The following is an 18980-nucleotide window of genomic DNA, read 5'->3' as shown; positions in this document are numbered from 1 at the left end:
GCCTGGCGAACATGGTGAAACCCTGTCTCTACTAAAAATACAAAAATTAGCCAGGCATGGTGGTGGGTGCCTGTAATCCCAGCTACTAGGGAGGCTGAGGCAGGAGAACCGCTTGAACCCAGGAGGCGGATGTTGCAGTGAGCTGAGATCGCACCACCGCACTCCAGCTTGGGCGACAGAGTGAGACTCATCTCAAAAAAAAAAAGAAAGAATTCAGAACAAGTCCACAGAGTAAAGTGAAAAGGAGTTTATTAGAGAAGTAAATAAACAAAAGAATGGCTACTCCATAGGCAGAGCAGCCCTGAGGGCAGCTAGTTGGCTATTTTTGTGGTCATTTCTTGACCCTATGCTAAACAAGGGGTAGATTACTCATGAGATTTCCGGGAAGGCGGTGAGGAGTTCCGGGAACTGAGGGATCCTCTTCTTTTTTTAGGTCATATAGGGTAACTTCTGGATGTTGCTGTGGTATTTGTAAACTGTCATGGTGCTTGTAGGAGTGTCTTTTGGCATGCTAATATATTATAATTAGTGTGTAATGAGCAGTGAGGATGACCAGAGGTCACTTTCGTCACCATCTTGGTTTTGGGGGGTTTTGGCTGGCTTCTTTACCACATCCTGTTTTATCAGCGAAGTCTTCGTGACCTGTGTCTTGTGCTGACCTATTTCATCCTGTGACCAAGAATGCCTAAACTGGGGATGTACCCCGGAAGGTCCCAGCCTCATTTTACCCATCTGCTGTTCAAGATGGAGTGGCTCTGACTCAAATGCCTCTATTATATGGGTTTATAATATGGTAAATGATAAATAAAAATTCCTCAACAGTAATGCATTTTCATGATGACTATTCCTGGCAGAAACACACATGCTTCACAGCGACAAGCATGGCATGTTTTCCAGGGGGCCCTGCCTGGGTAGGAGTGGAGCATATTCAAGATGAGAGCCAGATGGGAAAAGAGTGGTACCCAAGCCACTGCATTCTAGACCTTCTCTGCCTTGATAATTATTTGTTTTTTTAATTTTTATTTAACAAATAAGGCCCCCTCTCTGAAGCATTTTCATGGTTCTTCTGAATTCAAACATCTGGTCTTATGCTTACTCTGTAAGTTCAGTTTTTCTTGGAATGGTCTTTTAAGTAATTAAATACTTCATCTCTTAGTAGAGATAGATAAACTGGAGATTCAAATAGAAGACCTCATGTCCCCTTCCAAAAGTATAAATTCTTTAGTTAAAGTATCTTTGAGAGGCATGGTCTTTCCTTCCATACTGTTTTTAAGGACACCGTCTCCTTTAACGGAAAAGAAGATCTAAAAGGTAGTTTAATGAAAAAGCTACTAATACCTAAAACATTACAGTGATTTTTGTTGTGGTAATTCCACTTTGGGCAAAAGGGCAGCTTGTTCTATGGTCATTTGGCACTGTTAATACATAATCCAAGAACATGATATATGAATATCAATTTTGATTTTAGATGGCTAACTTTATGGCTGAATTTGTTTATAGTTCTTGAAAAAAGGCTAGGCCGGGCGCGGTGGCTCACGCTTGTAATCCCAGCACTTTGGGAGGCCGAGGCGGGCGGATCACGAGGTCAGGAGATCGAGACCACGGTGAAACCCCGTCTCTACTAAAAATACAAAAAATTAGCCGGGCGTGGTGGCGGGCGCCTGTAGTCCCAGCTACTCGGAGAGGCTGAGGCAGGAGAATGGCGTGAACCCGGGAGGCGGAGCTTGCAGTGAGCCGAGATTGCGCCACGGCACTCCAGCCTGGGGGACAGAGCAAGACTCCGTCTCAAAAAAAAAAAAAAAAAAAAAAAAGAAAAAAGGCTAAGGTAGATTAATTTCAAAATAACATGTTGGTAACTATTTTCAAGATGTTCTTTGAAAAATTTTTTATTATGGGAAATTTAGGACACAAATAGAGAAGAGAGTGTAAGGAAGTCCCATGTATCTATCTCCCAACTCCCACAATTATTAACCATAGCTAATGTTATTTCATCTATACCCTCTTCATTCCCCTTACTACATTATTTTGTAACCAATTTCAGATATGTCACCTCATCTGTAAACATTTTAGTATGTATCTCTAAATGCTAAGGATTCCTTTCAAAAACATAGTAATAGTACCATTATTATACCTAGAAAAAAAGCAATAATTCCTTAATGCCATCAAATATCCAATCAATGTTCAAATTTTCCTGGTTGTCTTATTAGTATTTTTTACACTTCAGTCAGGATCTAAACAAGGTGTATTTAGGTAATGTGAGTCCTAAATCTCTATTAACCCTTAGATTTCCCCTTTTTTCTTTTCTTGCAATTTACTTGTTGAAGATGTAGTTTCTTTTAAGCAAGAAGAATGCCTAAGTAGGCCGGGCACAATAGCTCTTGCCTGTAATCCTAGCACTTTGGGAGGCAGAGGCAGGTGGATAGCTTGAGCCTAGAAGTTCGAGATTGGCCTAGACAATGTAGACCCCATATCTACAAAAAATTAAACAATAAGCCAGGTGTGGTGACACATGCCTATAGTCCCAGCTATGTGGGAGGCTGAGATGGGAGGATCACTTGAGCCTGGGAAGTAGACGCCACAGTGAGCCATGATTGCTCCACTGAACTCCAGCCTGTGTGACAGAGCAACATCCTGTCTCAAAAAAAAAAAAAAAAAAGTGCCTAAGTGCCTCTCAGAGGGAAGGCCCACATGGGAGGTGAGGTTTTTTTTTTTTTTTAACCATACAATTCTTACTTCCATTAGAGAAACATAGAATTAGAGAATTTTAAGCCTGGAAGAGATTTTTAGCCATGAGTCCTTTCCAGTCATATCACCCCAGACTTTTGGATCTGAGTTTCATTTTGTTAGATCTTGAACTTGAAATTGCAGACATTTACAGTGAAGGGACGTTGAGATAATCTGGCTCAACCCTCCTAATTTCACAGATGAGGAAACCAAGGAAGAAACTGAGGCCCAATCATGTCTGGGTAGTTTGTTCAAACCACAGTGTTAGCTGCTTCTCTGACAGCATTTCCCCTTTATTGCACTGATTCTCCATATGTACTATGTATGTACAGGGTTGTTGTTTTTTCCCTAAACTATCCTCTCTCTATTCTAGATCTGATGACATTCCTCTATGTAATTGTAGAAATCACTGCTCTTGGAGAGCCATTTCTGAAGATGGGAGTGTGTCCTATCATAGCCTCAGTGGTGTTGGGTTGGAAAAGGCTGGGAACCCCTGCCTTCCCAGGGCCACATGCCCCTTTACTACAGGGTTTCACATAACTGAAATCAGGTTTCCCATAGTGCTTTTGAGTGTCTGAGGGCAAAGGGTAGTCTGCCCAGGGGCTTTGAAGTGGTGCAAGTTCCCACCGGGCACCAGTCTGTATTTGAAACCCGATAGGGCGATAGGTGTGCTATGTGAATATTTGACAGCACTGTCGTGTTGCCCTCTCTATATATATCTTTTTTGAGATAGGGTCTCACTCCATCGCCCAGGCTGGAGTGCAGTGGCATGACCATGGCTCACTGCAGCTTTGACTTCCTGGGCTCCACCTCAGCCTCCCAGATAACTAGGATTACAAGCACACACCACCACACCCAGCAAATTTTTAATTTTAATTTTAATTTTGTAGAGATGGGGTCTCCCTATGTTGCCCAGGCTGGTCTTGAACTCCTGGGCTCAAGTGATCCTCTTGCCTTTGCCTCCCAAAGTTCTGGGATTACAGGCATGAGCCATACCCTCTAAATATCAAAAAAAGCATTTACACCTAAACCTTAGATTTCTATAATCTATCCACCTACTAAGTTTCATAGACTTTTTTAAAGAACAAAGGATATTCTTCTTGGAATATGTTCTCTGCTGTCTTGCTTTAAGATGCTGTAATTGAATTTAATATGAATGGATTCATGTTGATTTCAAGCCAGGCTAAAACCAGACAGATTCTTCCAACATAAGATCAGTAGAAGTGCTAAGTGGTCCCACAGAGAACAGAGACTTAACTTTAGTGGATTAAAAAAAAAACAATGACTCTCACAAGCGTCATATACAGAGATTTAACTAGTAATTCTGCCAGAAAACCAGGAATATAGAGAAAAATGTATTTCTCAATAGTGTATTTTTGGACAAATTAGAATTACCTAGTTATAGAGCTTTATAGAGAGCATATTCTTCAGCTTTATTAAATCTTACCAAAGATTAGGATGTCTTTTTTTTTTTTTTTTTTTTTTGAGACGGAGTCTCGCTCTGTCACCCAGGCTGGAGTGCAGTGGCGCAATCTCGGCTCACTGCAAGCTCCGCCTCCCGGGTTCACGCCATTCTCCTGCCTCAGCCTCTCCTAGTAGCTGGGATTACAGGTGCCCGCCACCACGCCCGGCTAATTTTTTGTATTTTTAGTAGAGACGGGGTTTCACCGTGGTCTCGATCTCCTGACCTCGTGATCTGCCCGCCTCGGCCTCCCAAAGTGCTGGGATTACAAGCGTGAGCCACCGCGCCCGGCCAGATTAGGATGTCTTTTAGATTAACTGCTGTTTTCCTACCACTGTCTTATACATGTCAAGTTTTTTTTTTGTTGTTTTTTATTTTTGACGGAGTTTTGCTCTTGTTGCCTAGGCTGGAGTGCAATGGTGTGATCTTGGTTCACTGCAACCTCCGCCTCCCAGGTTTAAGTGATTCTCCTGCCTCAACCTCCCGAGTAGCTGGGATAACAGGCATGCGCCAACATGCCTGGCTAATTTTGTATTTTTAGTAGAGATGGGGTTTCTCCATATTGATCAGGCTGGTCTCAAACTCCTGACCTCAGGTGATCCGCCCACCTTGGCCCCCCAAAGTGCTGGGATTACAGGCATGAGCCACCACGCCTGGCCAAGTTTTAATTATTTTAAAAGAATACCTTGTTATAGTTTAAACATGAACCTTAAAGCTGCAGAGCAGGTATTATACAACCTGGCAGAGTTTTTCCTGGGACTCTATTAACTTGTGTTTTTCTCACTTATGATTAGTATAAATATTGAATTATGTGATTTTAGTAGCATAAATAAATGAAGATGTGTTTCATCATATTTACAGCTGAAATTTTGATGAAGAAAAACCTATTTGCTCGTCTGTATCTTTTTCCCTTACCACTTACCCATTGAATGCTAGGATTCAACACAGGATTCAAGCCATATATATGTTCCATCTTGATGGTAGCCTAACTTTAAACAGAATTGTAGTAGGATGATGTGCCCACATACTCATGTTATCTTGCCTTTTATAGCTCATTATTTTATGGACCAGAATAGTGTGCACATGCGCGCACGTGTGCATACACACACACGCACATATTTTGAGATGGGGTTCTCACTCTGTCACCCAGGGTATAGTGCTGTGGTGCAATCTTGGCTCACTGCAACCTCTGCCTCTCAGGCTCAAGTGATCCTCCTACCTCAGCCTCCTGAGTAGCTGTGACCACAAGCACACACCATCATGCTTGGCTAATTTTCTGTATTTTTGGTAGAGATGGGGTTTCGCCATGTTGTCCAGGCTGGTCTCGAACTCTTGATATCAAGTGATCTGCCCGTCTCAGCCTCCCAAAGTGCTGGGATTACAGGCATGAGCCACCACACCTGGCCTCAGAATAACCTAAATTATCATGATGCTTATAATATTTCTAAGCTTATATAAAGTTTGATTATTTTTATACCTTTATGATTATACAATAATAATTTTTGGATACCTACTATGTACCAAGTACTTTACTTGCACACCTTCCAATTCTTCCAACTGCCCTGAGCTGTAGATAATCAAATCTTTCATTTTGCAAGTCAAGAAACTGAGGCTCAAAGAGGTTAGGCAAGTGCTTGTAGCTTGTAAATTGAAAAGCTGAGGTCTGGCTCTACAGCCCCTAACATAGGCTTTCCATACTGTACCACATTGTTGCTAGAAGTTGTGTGATAAACAAAAAAAAAAATTATTGAAAAAGTTTTCCTAGCTTTTCTCCTACCCCACAGGCTGTACTTTCTCAGTCATCATTGCAAAGTGTGATACGTTGGAGGGCCCCAGGGCTCAGCCCCAGATGTTGGGGCTGATACACATAGTATCCTATTCTCTCTACACATAAGTGCTGGGGACCATATTTCTAGCTTTAGCTTCAGCCTTTTTCCTCAACTCCAGACTCATGTAGCCATTTGCTTACTCTACATCTCCACTAAGTTTTCTGAAGATGTCAAGCTTAACCTATCCAAAACCAAACTCTTGATTCTACCCCAAAACACTCTGACCTTCCTGACCCCCTCATTACAGTAAATGGTATCACTACTCAGCTGGTTGCGCAGGTCCCTTCGGTGTGCTGTGTGACCCCTCTGTCTCTCAGACCCTGTATCCAAACCCCCAGCAAATACTTTTGCCACTACCTTCAAAATATATCTAGAATCGGTCCACTTCTCACCACCCCACAGCTGCCAGCCTACTCCAGGCCATCCTTCTTTCTCGCCCATCCTTCTACAGTAACTACCTACTTTTCTCCCTGCCTAGTTCCTGCCTGTCAGTGGTTTTTCCTCCACCCAACAGCTAGACAATTCTATTAAAAGATAAGTTGCAAAAATAAATAAAAATAAAGATAAGTCACATTATGTCATTCCCCTGCTCTAAACCCTCCAGTGGCTTCCCCTTACACTTAGAACAAAAGCCAGAATCTCATTTATCTAACCCTCAAGACCTTACACGTCCTGACCTTGCCTGCCCTTCCCTGCTCATTCTTCTGCTCCAGTCAGACTAGAGGAGCAGCTTTGTAGCTCCCCAAACCTGCCAAACATATTGCCATTTGCAGGGGCTTTGCATTTGCTGGACCCTCTGCCAGTTACACACCTCCTGCCTCATTCACTGAGTTTGCTTCCTCCCTTCATCCACATCTCTGCTCACTAGGTTTTCCCTGACCCACCCTAGGAGAGAGCCCTCACCATTCCATCTTACTCCCTTTACTCTGCTTCATTCCTCCTAATAGCACTTATCACTATCTGATGTTCATTTTGATCAGTTTATTATAAACAATGTAAGCTCCATGAATACAAGATATTTGTTCATCTCTGTAGCCCCAGTGCTGTGAACAGTGCCAGGCACATAGTATTGAATAAATATTTGCTGAACTAATTAATGAATAATTTCCTAGACATTAGATCTCTTGCTTTCACTCATTCTCTTTTCACTGAATACATAAATAAACAGTTGGCTCTGTGTGTGTGTGTTTCTTATTGGTTTAAGCCGCTCCTTGCTTATTTAGCCAAAGCTTATATCAGTTTCATAGCAGTAGAAAATAAGGGAGGCTGGGAGTTACATGATAGAACTTATGAACACAAAGAAGGAAACAACAGACACTGGGGTCTACTCGAGGGTGGAGGGTGGGAGGAGGGAAACCAGCAGAAAAGATAACTGTTGGGTACCTGAGTGATGAAAAAATCTGTACAACAAACCCCTGTGACATGAGTTTACCTGTGTAACAAACCTTCACATGTACCCCTGAACCCAAAATAAAAGTTAAAAAAATTAACATAATCACGATAGAAAACAGTGTGGAGGCTCCTCAAATGATTCAAAATAGAATGACCATATTCCAGCAATCTCAGCTCTAGGTATATATTCAAAGGAAATAAAATCACTGTTTTGAAGAAAAAAAATAAAAATAAGGGAGGTAGGGTCCTATTTACCTAATATGCACCCTAGTACTCTGATGAAATCAAGATGCACTAGATGACTTTAAATGCAGAGCATTCAAGTTTGTTTTCCTTGCTTTTCTCCGTAATTGATATGTACTGGGCAAGTCTGGTCAAAAAATAATCACAGAATCTGATACACTGCCTCAGTTTCACCAGTGTAACTGAGAACAAGATTGGGTCTGAGAGGAACAGACCCAAGCAAAGAAGGCTGCACTTTCCCATTTCCACTCTCAGATGCCATCTTGTCTCCATGAGGACTGTCATGTGTGTGGATTTTATTTATTTATTTATTGAGACAGAGTTTCACTCTTGTTGCCCCAGCTGGAGTGCAATGGCACGATCTCGGCTCACCACAACCTCCGCCTCCTGGGTTCAAGCGATTCTCCTGCCTCAGCCTCCCAAGTAGCTGGGATTACAGGCATGCTCTACCACCCCCAGCTAATTTTGTATTTTTAGTAGAGATGGCGTTTCTCCATGTTGGCCAGGCTGGTCTCGAACTCCCGACCTCAGGTGATCCGCTCGCCTCGGCCTCCCAAAGTGCTGGGATTACAGGCTTGAGCCACTGTGCCTGGCTATGGATTCTTTTTATTACCCATTCTGCTACATTCTTTTGTATCACAAACCAAGTCATCCGAGTCTCAGGAACCCCACCTGTCCTGCAGGTTGCTATGTATAGCTAAGACCTTCCATTGATCTATTGTGTGGCATCTCTGATTTCTGGCCCTTGGATCACCCTTCACACTTTTTTAAAAAATTTATTTTTATCCTATATATTTAAGGGATACAGTATGATGTTTTGATATACAAATTCTGATAGGAGAAAAACATGTATTAACACACAGCAATTAAAATTCTAGCAATTGGCAAGGGTTGGCTGATGTTCTTAGAATCATCTAGTCTAGTGGTTCTCAAACCTGATTACTTAACAGAACCACCTGGGCTGCCTTTCAGAAATACAGGTTTCAGGTCCTGCTCTAGCTCTGGGATTGGGATAGAGCTCTGGTGTGTCTGGTGTGGTACATACCACACACATTGTCTCTCTCTCTCTCTCTCTCTCTCAGATCACATATATTTCTTGTGATATAGTAAGTGTTGTGAAGCAAACAAAGGGCAGAAAAATAGGAGTAAAGATGATGAGAAGGGCTTTCTGAGAAGGTAGTATTCAGTCTGTGATGGGAAGTATTAGGGGAAGAACATTTTGGGCAGGAAATAGCATAGTGTGTTCACAGAATTAAAAGCAGACCAGTGTGGCCGGAGCACAGCGAGTGAGTAAGGGAAGAGCTCTGCTTCATGGGAGGAAGGGGCTGAGGCAGCATCACAGAGGCCTGCAGACACCGAGGAAGAGTGAGTTTTGTTCTGAGTGCCATCATTCTTTAAAGAACTGTGGAGAATGGACCGTAAGAGAACAAAAGTGGAAGCTGTGAAACCCAAACTGTTCTCTGATGATAAAGGGGACTATACTGGTGGCATCAAAGACGGAGAGAAGGCAGTTTCAGGGTATACGTTTTAGGGAAGTCAACAGGACTTGCTGATGAATCGGAAGTGGAGTGAGGGAGAGAAGGGGAGAAGCAAGAATGATGCTGAAGAGGTTCCATTAGAGGCAGTATAGGGTGTGGTCGAGTGCTGAGCTCCCTTATCTGTAAAATGGGGTACTAAGGTACCTCTCTGGGTTGGTGACGAGTTGACATTTGTAAAGCACTTAGAGTTTGGCACATGGCAAAACACTGTGTAAATATTAGAAATGATTTGGATGATGTTTATTCATTCAAGGTCGCACAGCTTGTCAGCAGCAGGTCCAGGACAAGAAGCCAAGGCTTAGTCTCTTGGTTTAGTGCATTTTATGCAACACTGAACTGCCTCCTTTGAACTTATTTATGCAGACTCTTGGTAGAGGGGTTTGGTCATTATGGTACACGAAGAGTTGCACTTACCATAACACATGAGCGTTGCACCAGACATGATAAATTGCTAGGGTTGGCAGGGTGTGGTGGCTCACACCTATAATCCCAGCACTCTGGGAGGCCCAAGTGGGCGGATCACTTGAGGTTGGGAGTTTGAGACCAGCCTGGCCAACATGGTGAAACCCTGTATCTACTAAAAATACAAAAATTATCTGGGCATGGTGGCGGGCGCCTGTAATCCCAGTTACTAGGGAGGCCGTGGCAGGAGAATCGCTTGAACCTGGGAGGCGGAGGTTGTGGTGAGCCAAGATTGCACCATTGCACTCCAGCCTGGGCAACAGAGCGAGACTCCATTCAAAAAATAAAAATAATAAAAAATAAATTCCTAGGGTTTCCTGCATAGGTGGACATTCAGATTATTTTGGCTATCCATAAAATGGTGCCATTCCAGACAAAACACAGGGCCTGGATGGTCGGAGGAAGGGGGTGCTGGAAGAGAGATGTTCTGTGGATAGTTTGAAGTATTAAAAGAAATTTCCAGAATGTGTTCATGTTGTTCACACGCTTAGACTGGAGTAGGCACATGGACGACAACAGGAGATGGCATTAAGAGTCCTTAATACTGGAAGTTATAGGTCAGTGCGTGCCAGGAGAAGGAAAGAAATGCAGCTAAGAATGCTGGTGTAACTCCCCCAGGTTGTCAGTTTTCTAGTGATATATCTTAAAGAAGTGTTTGAAGTGCTTCTATCTGTCAGTTTCAACTAAGCTAATTTTAAAAAATTGTTCTTTGTACTGTGCCTGTCTCATGAACCTCTTCGAGTTTAATGCATGCAATATGTGGGTGAAAATCCTATCAGCCTCAGTCCCCATCCCCCAAAGTCTGAGAAGCAGATTTTAGAAACACATTGTTGCACCTGTGAGGATTTGTCATTTTATTAAATTGGACCTGAGACCATTTTCAATGTGCCTCCTCAAAAGAATTTCAGAAAGAGGTGAGAGAAAATGCCAGCCCGGCCCTTCCTCCCTCATGTTGACTGACTGTTTTGTTGCACCTCTATCTCAAACAGCATGGGGAGGACTGTTCTTTATTACCAGGGAATGTGAGTCATTCCCAGATTTGTGTGATTGGGATTCCAAAGCATTGCTGTATCCGATGGTCTTATTAAATCCAAGTGTCAGTGCAGCCTTTCAGACTGTAGGGGAGAGCTCAGTTACAGCTGGTGACCTGGTTCTAGTTACCACACAGAGCCACTGGCGAGAGCAGTGACCCCCTCCGAGTACCCAGAATTCCACATGGATGGCTGTTACCAACTGTTCCCAGATTTAGGGTTTTCCTGGTTCACTTCATGGGCTCCAGTACACTTCAGCTCCCTGTTTATATCCTAGTTGGGATCTGTATACTTTAGGGGAAAATGTTCTAGTGTCTGTAGACAAGCTAGTGCCAAGATTAGCCTAGCTTTTTGAGGGTACCTTGTTTCAGATTTATTCAGCCCCAGAAGTGTTAACTGCACTGTGTCCAGGATCTAGCAAGACACTATCCATTTCCAACTTGGTCCAAACAAAACAAAACATCAACCAAAGAGGGAGGAAACTATGAATGTTGCCAGAAAATTAGTTTGCTCTGTCTTTTCTTTCTTCTAGAGTGTTTCACAGCCAATGGTGCGGATTATAGGGGAACACAGAACTGGACAGCACTACAAGGCGGGAAGCCATGTCTGTTTTGGAACGAGACTTTCCAGCATCCATACAACACTCTGAAATACCCCAACGGGGAGGGGGGCCTGGGTGAGCACAACTATTGCAGGTAAGATGGGGCCACTCAGTACTTTAAAACGATAGATATATATCTGGTCTCTTCTTTCTTTCTTTATTTTTTTTGAGACGGAGTCTCGCTCTTTCACCCAGGCTGGAGTGCAGTGGTGCGATCTCGGCTCACTGCAGGCTCCGCCCCCCGGGGTTCACGCCATTCTCCTGCCTCCGCCTCCCGCATAGCTGGGACTACAGGCGCCTGCCACCTCGCCCGGCTAATTTTTTGTATTTTTAGTAGAGACAGGGTTTCACCGTGTTAGCCAGGATGGTCTCGATCTCCTCACCTCGTGATCCACCCGCCTCTGCCTCCCAAAGTGCTGGGATTACAGGCGTGAGCCACCGCGCCCGGCCTTATCTGGTCTCTTCTTCCAACCCCTTTCATCCCAGCTCACAACTAGGGAAAGTCTTTTGACCAACTCAAGAGACTTATCTTGTCAGTTTTTAAAATGTTTCTTCCACACTTTACACACACACACACACAAAATTTACCACTCTTTTCTTTTTTTTTTTTTTGAGTTGGGGTCTCACTCTGTTGCCCAGGCTGGAGTGCAGTGGTGCGATCTCGGCTCACTGCAAGCTCCGCCTCCCGGGTTCACGCCATTCTCCTGCCTCAGCCTCCCGAGTAGCTGGGACTACAGGCGCCTGCCACCACGCCTGGCTAATTTTTCATGTTTTTAGTAGTGACAGGGTTTCAACCGTGCTAGCCAGGATGGTCTCGATCTCCTGACCTTGTGATCCGCCCGCCTTGGCCTCCCAAAGTGCTGGGATTACAGGCGTGGGCCACTGCGCCCGGCCAATTTACCACTCTTTTCAACATGGATTGCTTTAATGCTGGCTTTCAAAGCTCTGCTTTTCTGTCTGATCACTTCCTTGTCTCTTTGGGAGGGTTTTCTTAGTTAGCCCTACCACCAGTGGACAATACACAGTTAGCAGAGCACCCTATGCTACCAAGAATGTCGTGGTCAAACAGCACCATCTGTGACCCAAAACTCCCTCTGCTTCTGAACAAAGGAAGCTGCCTACATTATTCTACCTCCAGCCAGCCCAGGATAACCTTGCTCTGGGAACAGCTGTATCCATTAGATGTGTGCCATTTACTTCCTTTTAGTCGACTGAGGTGTTTCTTTGCTTTTCACCTCTGTCTGACTCTAGCAGGGTATCTTAACCTGACATCCATGGTGCTTCAAATGTGATTCACAATTTCCTGGGGATGATCCATAGCTTTGATCAGCTTCTCAAAGTAATCTGTGATTGAAAACAAGTTCAGGATCACTGGTATGTAGGGTCCAGAAAAAAGATTGTAAGCACTTTTGGTTATACGTTTGTGCCGCTTATGCCCAAGATCCTGGTAATGAGACTTATGGTTCAGCAATGCATTGAATTTAATTATTATTAGGACAGGTGCAAAGGCAGCCTCTTGAACTATTGGGACGGGGAAAAATGATTGTTGAACTATATACCGTGTCCCTGGTTCTACATACATTGGAATCTCAACCATGGCACTGTTGACGCAGCTGAGCCAACATATATTTTCCTGTATTGTGTGGGCCACACTGTTTACCTTTTGCCCTCTACATACCTTTGCTAACACTCTAGGGCCCTTATAGTTGTCTCGAAGTCACCAGGCCTTTAGTCTATGTTTTCTTTATCTCTATACCTTTGCCTATCTTGTATCAACTGACCATTCCCTCCTAGTTGCTATTGACTTATTTTGTTTGTTATAAAAGTGTTAAAAGCTTATTCTTAAAAAAAAACTTCTCAAACACTACAAATATATGTGGTTTAAATAGTTAAAGTTTCCCATTTTACCTATTTTCCCTGAAACCCTCCCCACCAAGTCCCAAGTCCCAGAGACAACCATTTTGGGTATTTGCCACTTCACATTTTGCTATCTGTTGTATTTTACTGTTCAAGTTACACATGCTCATTAAATAGTTCTTTTATATTTTATTTTCCAAGTTATATATGTTCATTTATTTTTTGCATAAATTAAAAAATTAGTCCCACCTCATTTTTTATTACCTTCCCCTAGGTTTTCTATTCATAGGAATAGTTGGTTGGGTTGGGAAGAGTGTTTAGGAAGAGAGACCAGTGTTTGGTTTTTGTTTTTCCATAGTTGCTTAACTTCTTGTTCCAAAGTATCTCTTGGTAGTAGGCTGTTGGTTTATTCTATTGCTCTGTTGCTTCCTATCAAGCAAGTCTTCTCAGAAGAGCTCATGTTTTTAAGTCTGACTTTAAGGTAAATTTTAAGTTTCCAGTGAGGCCTAATTTATGTGAAAAATTTTTCTTTCTTGTGGATTAGCACCCACTTCTACTCACGGGCTCCTAGAAATGTACCCGTAAACATCCATTAAGAGAGCAGTGAGAGCCAGGAGGGACCACCTTTCTCCTTAGCCCTGGTCAGCCATCATATCAAACCCTCTCGTTTGTTTTGATGGAATGCAGGAGACTTGAACTATTTAATACCAGTTTATACTTTGGAAAAGGGAGGCTGAAATTGTTGATTATCACATCAAAGAGTCCAGGCCTTTTGTTTTAGCACTGTAGCAAAGTCAAGGATGAATTTGCTTGTTCTTTATTAAGCTATTCAGATGCTTTTCAATATGGTTTTGACATTGATAATAAACAGTTTTCTAAGGGCTTTACCAAATAAATACATCAAAGCTGAACACTGAATAGAGGGAGGAAAATGACAGTGAAATACTGTTTAAAGAAGGGCTTTGTACAAGTTCTCCTACTTTGATTTCTCAGCTGACACCCGACACCATGTTTGTCTTGTGTGACTTTTTCAGACCCATCACATTAGAGATGTCTGAGACTTGGTGAGTGATGGGAATGCACTTTTCTGGGCTCAAAGTAACTGGCTTAGAAGGGAAGGCAGAGACTAGGGAAGAGCAGAGTTGGTGCTGGCACCTGCCTTTGGGCACAAGAAACAAAAGGACGCTTTGTACTTTGGGAAAGCTTATCTTCTACGCCACATGATAGGCTTAGCCCACTCTGGCCTAATGGGGGTTGCTCCCAGCTCCTGCTGCAGGATCTTTATGCCCATTTCCGGCCTAACCGGAGTGTCAGCTTTCCAGTGTTCTGAGTCTAAATAAAAGGGGCTTGGAAAGCGGTGAAGAGAGGCGAGCCTTTTCTGTGTGTCCAGTAGCCCCTGCTGTTTTATTTATCTGCTTCAGTAGTGTTGCTTGTTATTGTTATGCCATCTATAAGTTGAAAAGACCTTAAAGCATATTTATTCCAGGCCATTCTCATTTAGAAGTGTGAAATAGATCATTAAAAAATATTATCTCCATATCAGAAGTTGGTACCTCATGACAGGATCACAAGTTCTAGCTGAGACTCTGACGCAGTTTTCTTCAGTATTCTCTGAGGAGTCAGCATTTTGAGGAAGGAATAGCAGCCATTTCTAGCAAATGTGAGCCTCATCCTGGTGAAAGCTTGTCAGTGGAGTCTTTATTTTATTTTTATTTTATTTTTTTATTTTTGAGACGGAGTTTCGCTCTTGTTACACCTGGCCCAGTGGAGTCTTTATTAAGTGAATTTTATTTTACTGTTTAAAAATTACACCATTGGAGTATTCACTATAGAGGAAATAAAATGAAACCAGAAAAGAAAAAAAGCTGAAATCACCAATAGTTCCCGTGTCTAGAGATACTTTATAAGAGTTTGGTGTACATTCTTTCCTAAATAAGTCTTTTCAAAACATGGAATTATGTCATCTGTTGGGTTTTATAACTGCCTCTTTAAAAAAAAAAAAATCTCATAAGGCTGGGCACGGTGGCTCACGCCTGTAATCTCAGCACTTTGGGAGGCCGAGATGGGCGGATCACTTGAGGTCAGGAGTTGGAGACCAGACTGGCCAACATGGTGAAACCCCACCTCTACTAAAAACAAAAATTAGCCAGGCATGGCAGTGGACACTTGTAGTCCCAGCTACTCGGGAGGCTTGACGCAGGAGAATCACTTGAGCCTGGGAGTCGGAGGTTGCAGTGAGCCGAGATCATGCCACTGCACTCCAGCCCAGCCCGGGTGACAGAGTGAGAGTCTGTCTCAAAAAAAAAAAAAAGCCTCATAAGGCATTGTGAATATATTTGCAAGTAATAAGACTGGTCTCTATACCACATATTCCCTTCTATGGATATACAATTTATTTAACCAAACCTTTATTGTTGGATACTTGCTGTTTCCACCTGTTTTTTGTATTATAAAAATGTTTTGTTGAACATCTTTACAGGTAAGATTTCCTTAGAATAAATTCCTAAAGAGGAAATTGCCAAGTGGAGGGTTTGCATATTTCTAGGGCCTTTGGCTGTAATTCCCAAATTGCTGCTCTGACCATTTGTGTCAGTTCGCATATTCATCAGCAGTGTCGAGAGCCCCTATGCTTACTTAGCCTTGGAATCTCCATGTTCACATTCAAGGTGCCAGTGCTATTTGGCATGATGTGTGCAATGGCCATTTGTCCTAGTTATACTATAGTGAATTTGCCTAAACATATATTACCTTTGCTCACTTCCCCCCAAACTCTGAAGTATATGTCAGAATAGATATGTTTGTTCTTGTAATATTACCATTTTTTCCCTTTTGATGAGAGATAGCACTGAGATACAGACCAACTATTAGAAATAATACAGAAGCTAAAGCATTTCCTTTTCTGTGAAACTGAAAAGCAATGAACCAGCTGAATTAAAACATCAGAAGTCATCAATTTGATCCTTTTCCCCAACAGAAACCCAGATGGAGACGTGAGCCCCTGGTGCTATGTGGCAGAGCACGAGGATGGTGTCTACTGGAAGTACTGTGATATACCTGCTTGCCAGAGTAAGACTGTAATACCCAATGTGATGGTTTACAGGACTGTGAACACTAAGAGTGCAGAGAGGGAGGCCCCTGCCAGAGGTCAGGTAGTTAGGCTGGTGGATTTCATGGAGCATGTGAAAGGAGAAGCCATCCTAGGCTGAGGATTTTCACTTCTCTTGTTGAGGCTTTTCAGGAATAGGAATGCTGATTTCCTTAGCATCTCATTCTAAAGGTATTCCCTTGATGAGTAAGCCCCATGAGAATTCCTACTTTAGGTTAATTTCTGATTCTTTCAGGGATAGAGAGGGCAACCGCTCAGAAGCAGCCTAGGGGAAAAAAATATCTTGTACTTTTTGGAATGAACATCTTTATACATAGTGAAACTCAGTTATGGTACTACTTATTACTTGGATTTGAATGGGTCCCCAGAAGTGATATTTGATAAATACCTTGTTAAATACCATAAAAAGCTGATATGGTAGTTCTTTTACCCACATTAGCCTAACATGTTCTACTGTTTATAATAATAACTCACAACCCAATTTCTTCAGCCTTTTACTAAAATGCCTGTTTTCTAACTGTTTCATTCATTTATTCCTGTATTCACTTTTTTCCTTTTTTTTTTTTTTTGAGACAGAGTCTCGCTCTGTCACCAGGCTGGAGTGCAGTGGCATGATCTCAGCTCACTGCAACCTCCACCTCCCGGGTTCAAGTGATTCTCCTGCCTCAGCTTCCTCAGTAGCTGGGACTACAGGCGTGCGCCACCACGCCCAGCTAATTTTTGTATTTTAGTAGAAATGGGGTTTCACCATGTTGGCCAGGATGGTCTGGATCTCTTGACCTCGTGATCTGCCCGCCTAGGCCTCCCAAAGTGTTGAGATTACAGGCGTGAGCCACCACACCCAGCACCTGTATTCACTGTTTAGTATATGCAAACTACAAAGACAATAGGATACCCTGACCCTCAGGAGTGTATGGTATAGGATGAATCTTAAAAAGATACAGTCATGCACCACACAAAACAGACCACATATACAATGGTGGTCTCATGTGGAGTATCTCAACTGATTGTTCAGTCAGTTACAGATCACACTTCTTTTTCTACTCTTCTTTCTTCCCTTCTCACTACTACATTTGACTAGTCTTTTTTTTTTTTTTGATAGAGTCTCACTCTGTCGCCCAGGCTGGAGTGCAGTGGTGTCATCTCAACTCACTGCAACGGCGCCATCTCAGCTGACTGCAACCTCTGCCTCCTGGGTTCAAGTGATTCTCTTGCCTCAGCCTCCCAAGTAGCTGGGATTACAGGCATGCGCCACCACGCCCGGCTAATTTTGTATTTTTAGTAGAGATGGGGTTTCTCCATGTGGTCAGGCTGGTCTTGAACTCCTGACCTCAGGTGATCCGCCCGCCTTGGCCTCCCAAAGTGCTAGGATTACAGGCGTGGACTAGTCTTTATATATGTATATAAAGATTATAATGGAGCTGAAAAGTTTCTGTTGCCTACTGATGTTGTAGCTGTCATGATGCTGTAGTGCAACACATTACTCATGTGTTTGTGGTGATGCTGGTATAAATAAACACACACACTGTACTTCCAGTCACACAGAAGTATAACATATACAATTATGTACAGTACATAATACTTGATAATGATAGTAAACAACCATGTTACTGGTTTATGTATTTACTATACTTTTTACTGTTATTTTAGAGTATATTCCTTCTACTTATTAAAAAAGCAGTTAACAGTGAAACAGCCTCAGGCAGCTCCTTCACGAGGTATTCTAGAAGAAGACATTGTTTTCACAGGAGATGACAGCTCCACGTGTGTTATTGTCCCCTTCCAGTGGGACAAAATGTGGAGGTGGAAGACAGTGATATTGATGATCCTGACCTTGTGTGGCCTAGGTTATTGTGTGTGTTTGTGTCTTAGTTTTTCAAAAAAAGTTTAAAAAGGAAATGAAAGTAAAACATTTAAAAAATATAATAGAAAAAAGCTTATAGAAGAAGGATATAAAGGCTGGGCACGTTGGCTCACGCCTGTAATCCCAGCACTTCGGGAGGCCGAAGCGGGCAGATCACTTGAGGCCAGGAGTTCCAGACCAGTTTTGCCAACATGGCAAAACCCCATCTCTACTAAAAATACAAAAATTAGCCAGGTTTGGTGGCATGCACCTGTAATCCCAGGTACTTGGGAGGCTGAGCAACAAGAATCACTTGAACCTGGGAGGCAGAGTTTGCATTGAGCTGAGATCATGCCACTGCACTCCAGTCTGGGAAATACAACAAGAGTCTGTCTCCAAAAAAAAAAAGAAGGATATAAAGGAAGAAAATATTTTTGTACAGCTATACAATGTGTTTGTGTTGTAAGCTAAGTGTTATTATGAAATAGTCAAAAAGCTAAAGTAATTAAAAAGTTTATAAAGTTATAGTAAGCTAAGGTTAATTTATTATTCAAGAAAAATAATTTTTAATGAATTTAGTGTAGCCTAAATGTTCAGTGTTTATAAAGTCTACAGTAATGTACAGTAATGTCCTAGGCCTTCACATTCACTCACCACTCACTCACTGACTCACCCAGAGCAACTTGCAGTCCTGCAAGCTCCATTCGTGGCAAGTGCCATGATATAGGTAAACCAATTTTTATCTTGCATACAGTATTTTTACTGTAGCTTTTCTATGTTTAGATATGTTTAGATACGTAAGTACTTACCATTATGTTACAATTGCCTACAGTATTCAGTACAGTAACATGCTGCTCAGGTTTGTAGCCTAGGAGTGACAGGCTATCCCATT

The 18980-nt window shown here is 42.5% G+C and overlaps 1 protein-coding gene across 5 annotated transcripts in view; it reads left to right on the top strand.

Annotated features, from left to right (window-relative positions):
* The window catches only part of KREMEN1 (kringle containing transmembrane protein 1), a 122764-nt gene that overhangs the window by 10798 nt on the left and 92986 nt on the right, over positions 1-18980 (top strand). For all 5 annotated transcript variants that reach the window (XM_063623407.1, XM_055254390.2, XM_063623408.1 and 2 more), the window contains exons 2-3: positions 11214-11376; positions 16114-16205. In XM_063623407.1, the coding sequence (XP_063479477.1) occupies positions 11214-11376; positions 16114-16205 (255 nt within the window). The remainder of the gene's footprint in view (positions 1-11213; positions 11377-16113; positions 16206-18980) is intronic.

This window comes from Symphalangus syndactylus, chromosome 18 (assembly GCF_028878055.3).
Source record: "Symphalangus syndactylus isolate Jambi chromosome 18, NHGRI_mSymSyn1-v2.1_pri, whole genome shotgun sequence".
Taxonomy (NCBI): Eukaryota; Metazoa; Chordata; class Mammalia; order Primates; family Hylobatidae; genus Symphalangus; species Symphalangus syndactylus.
This window is presented reverse-complemented; position numbering and strand designations above follow the sequence as displayed.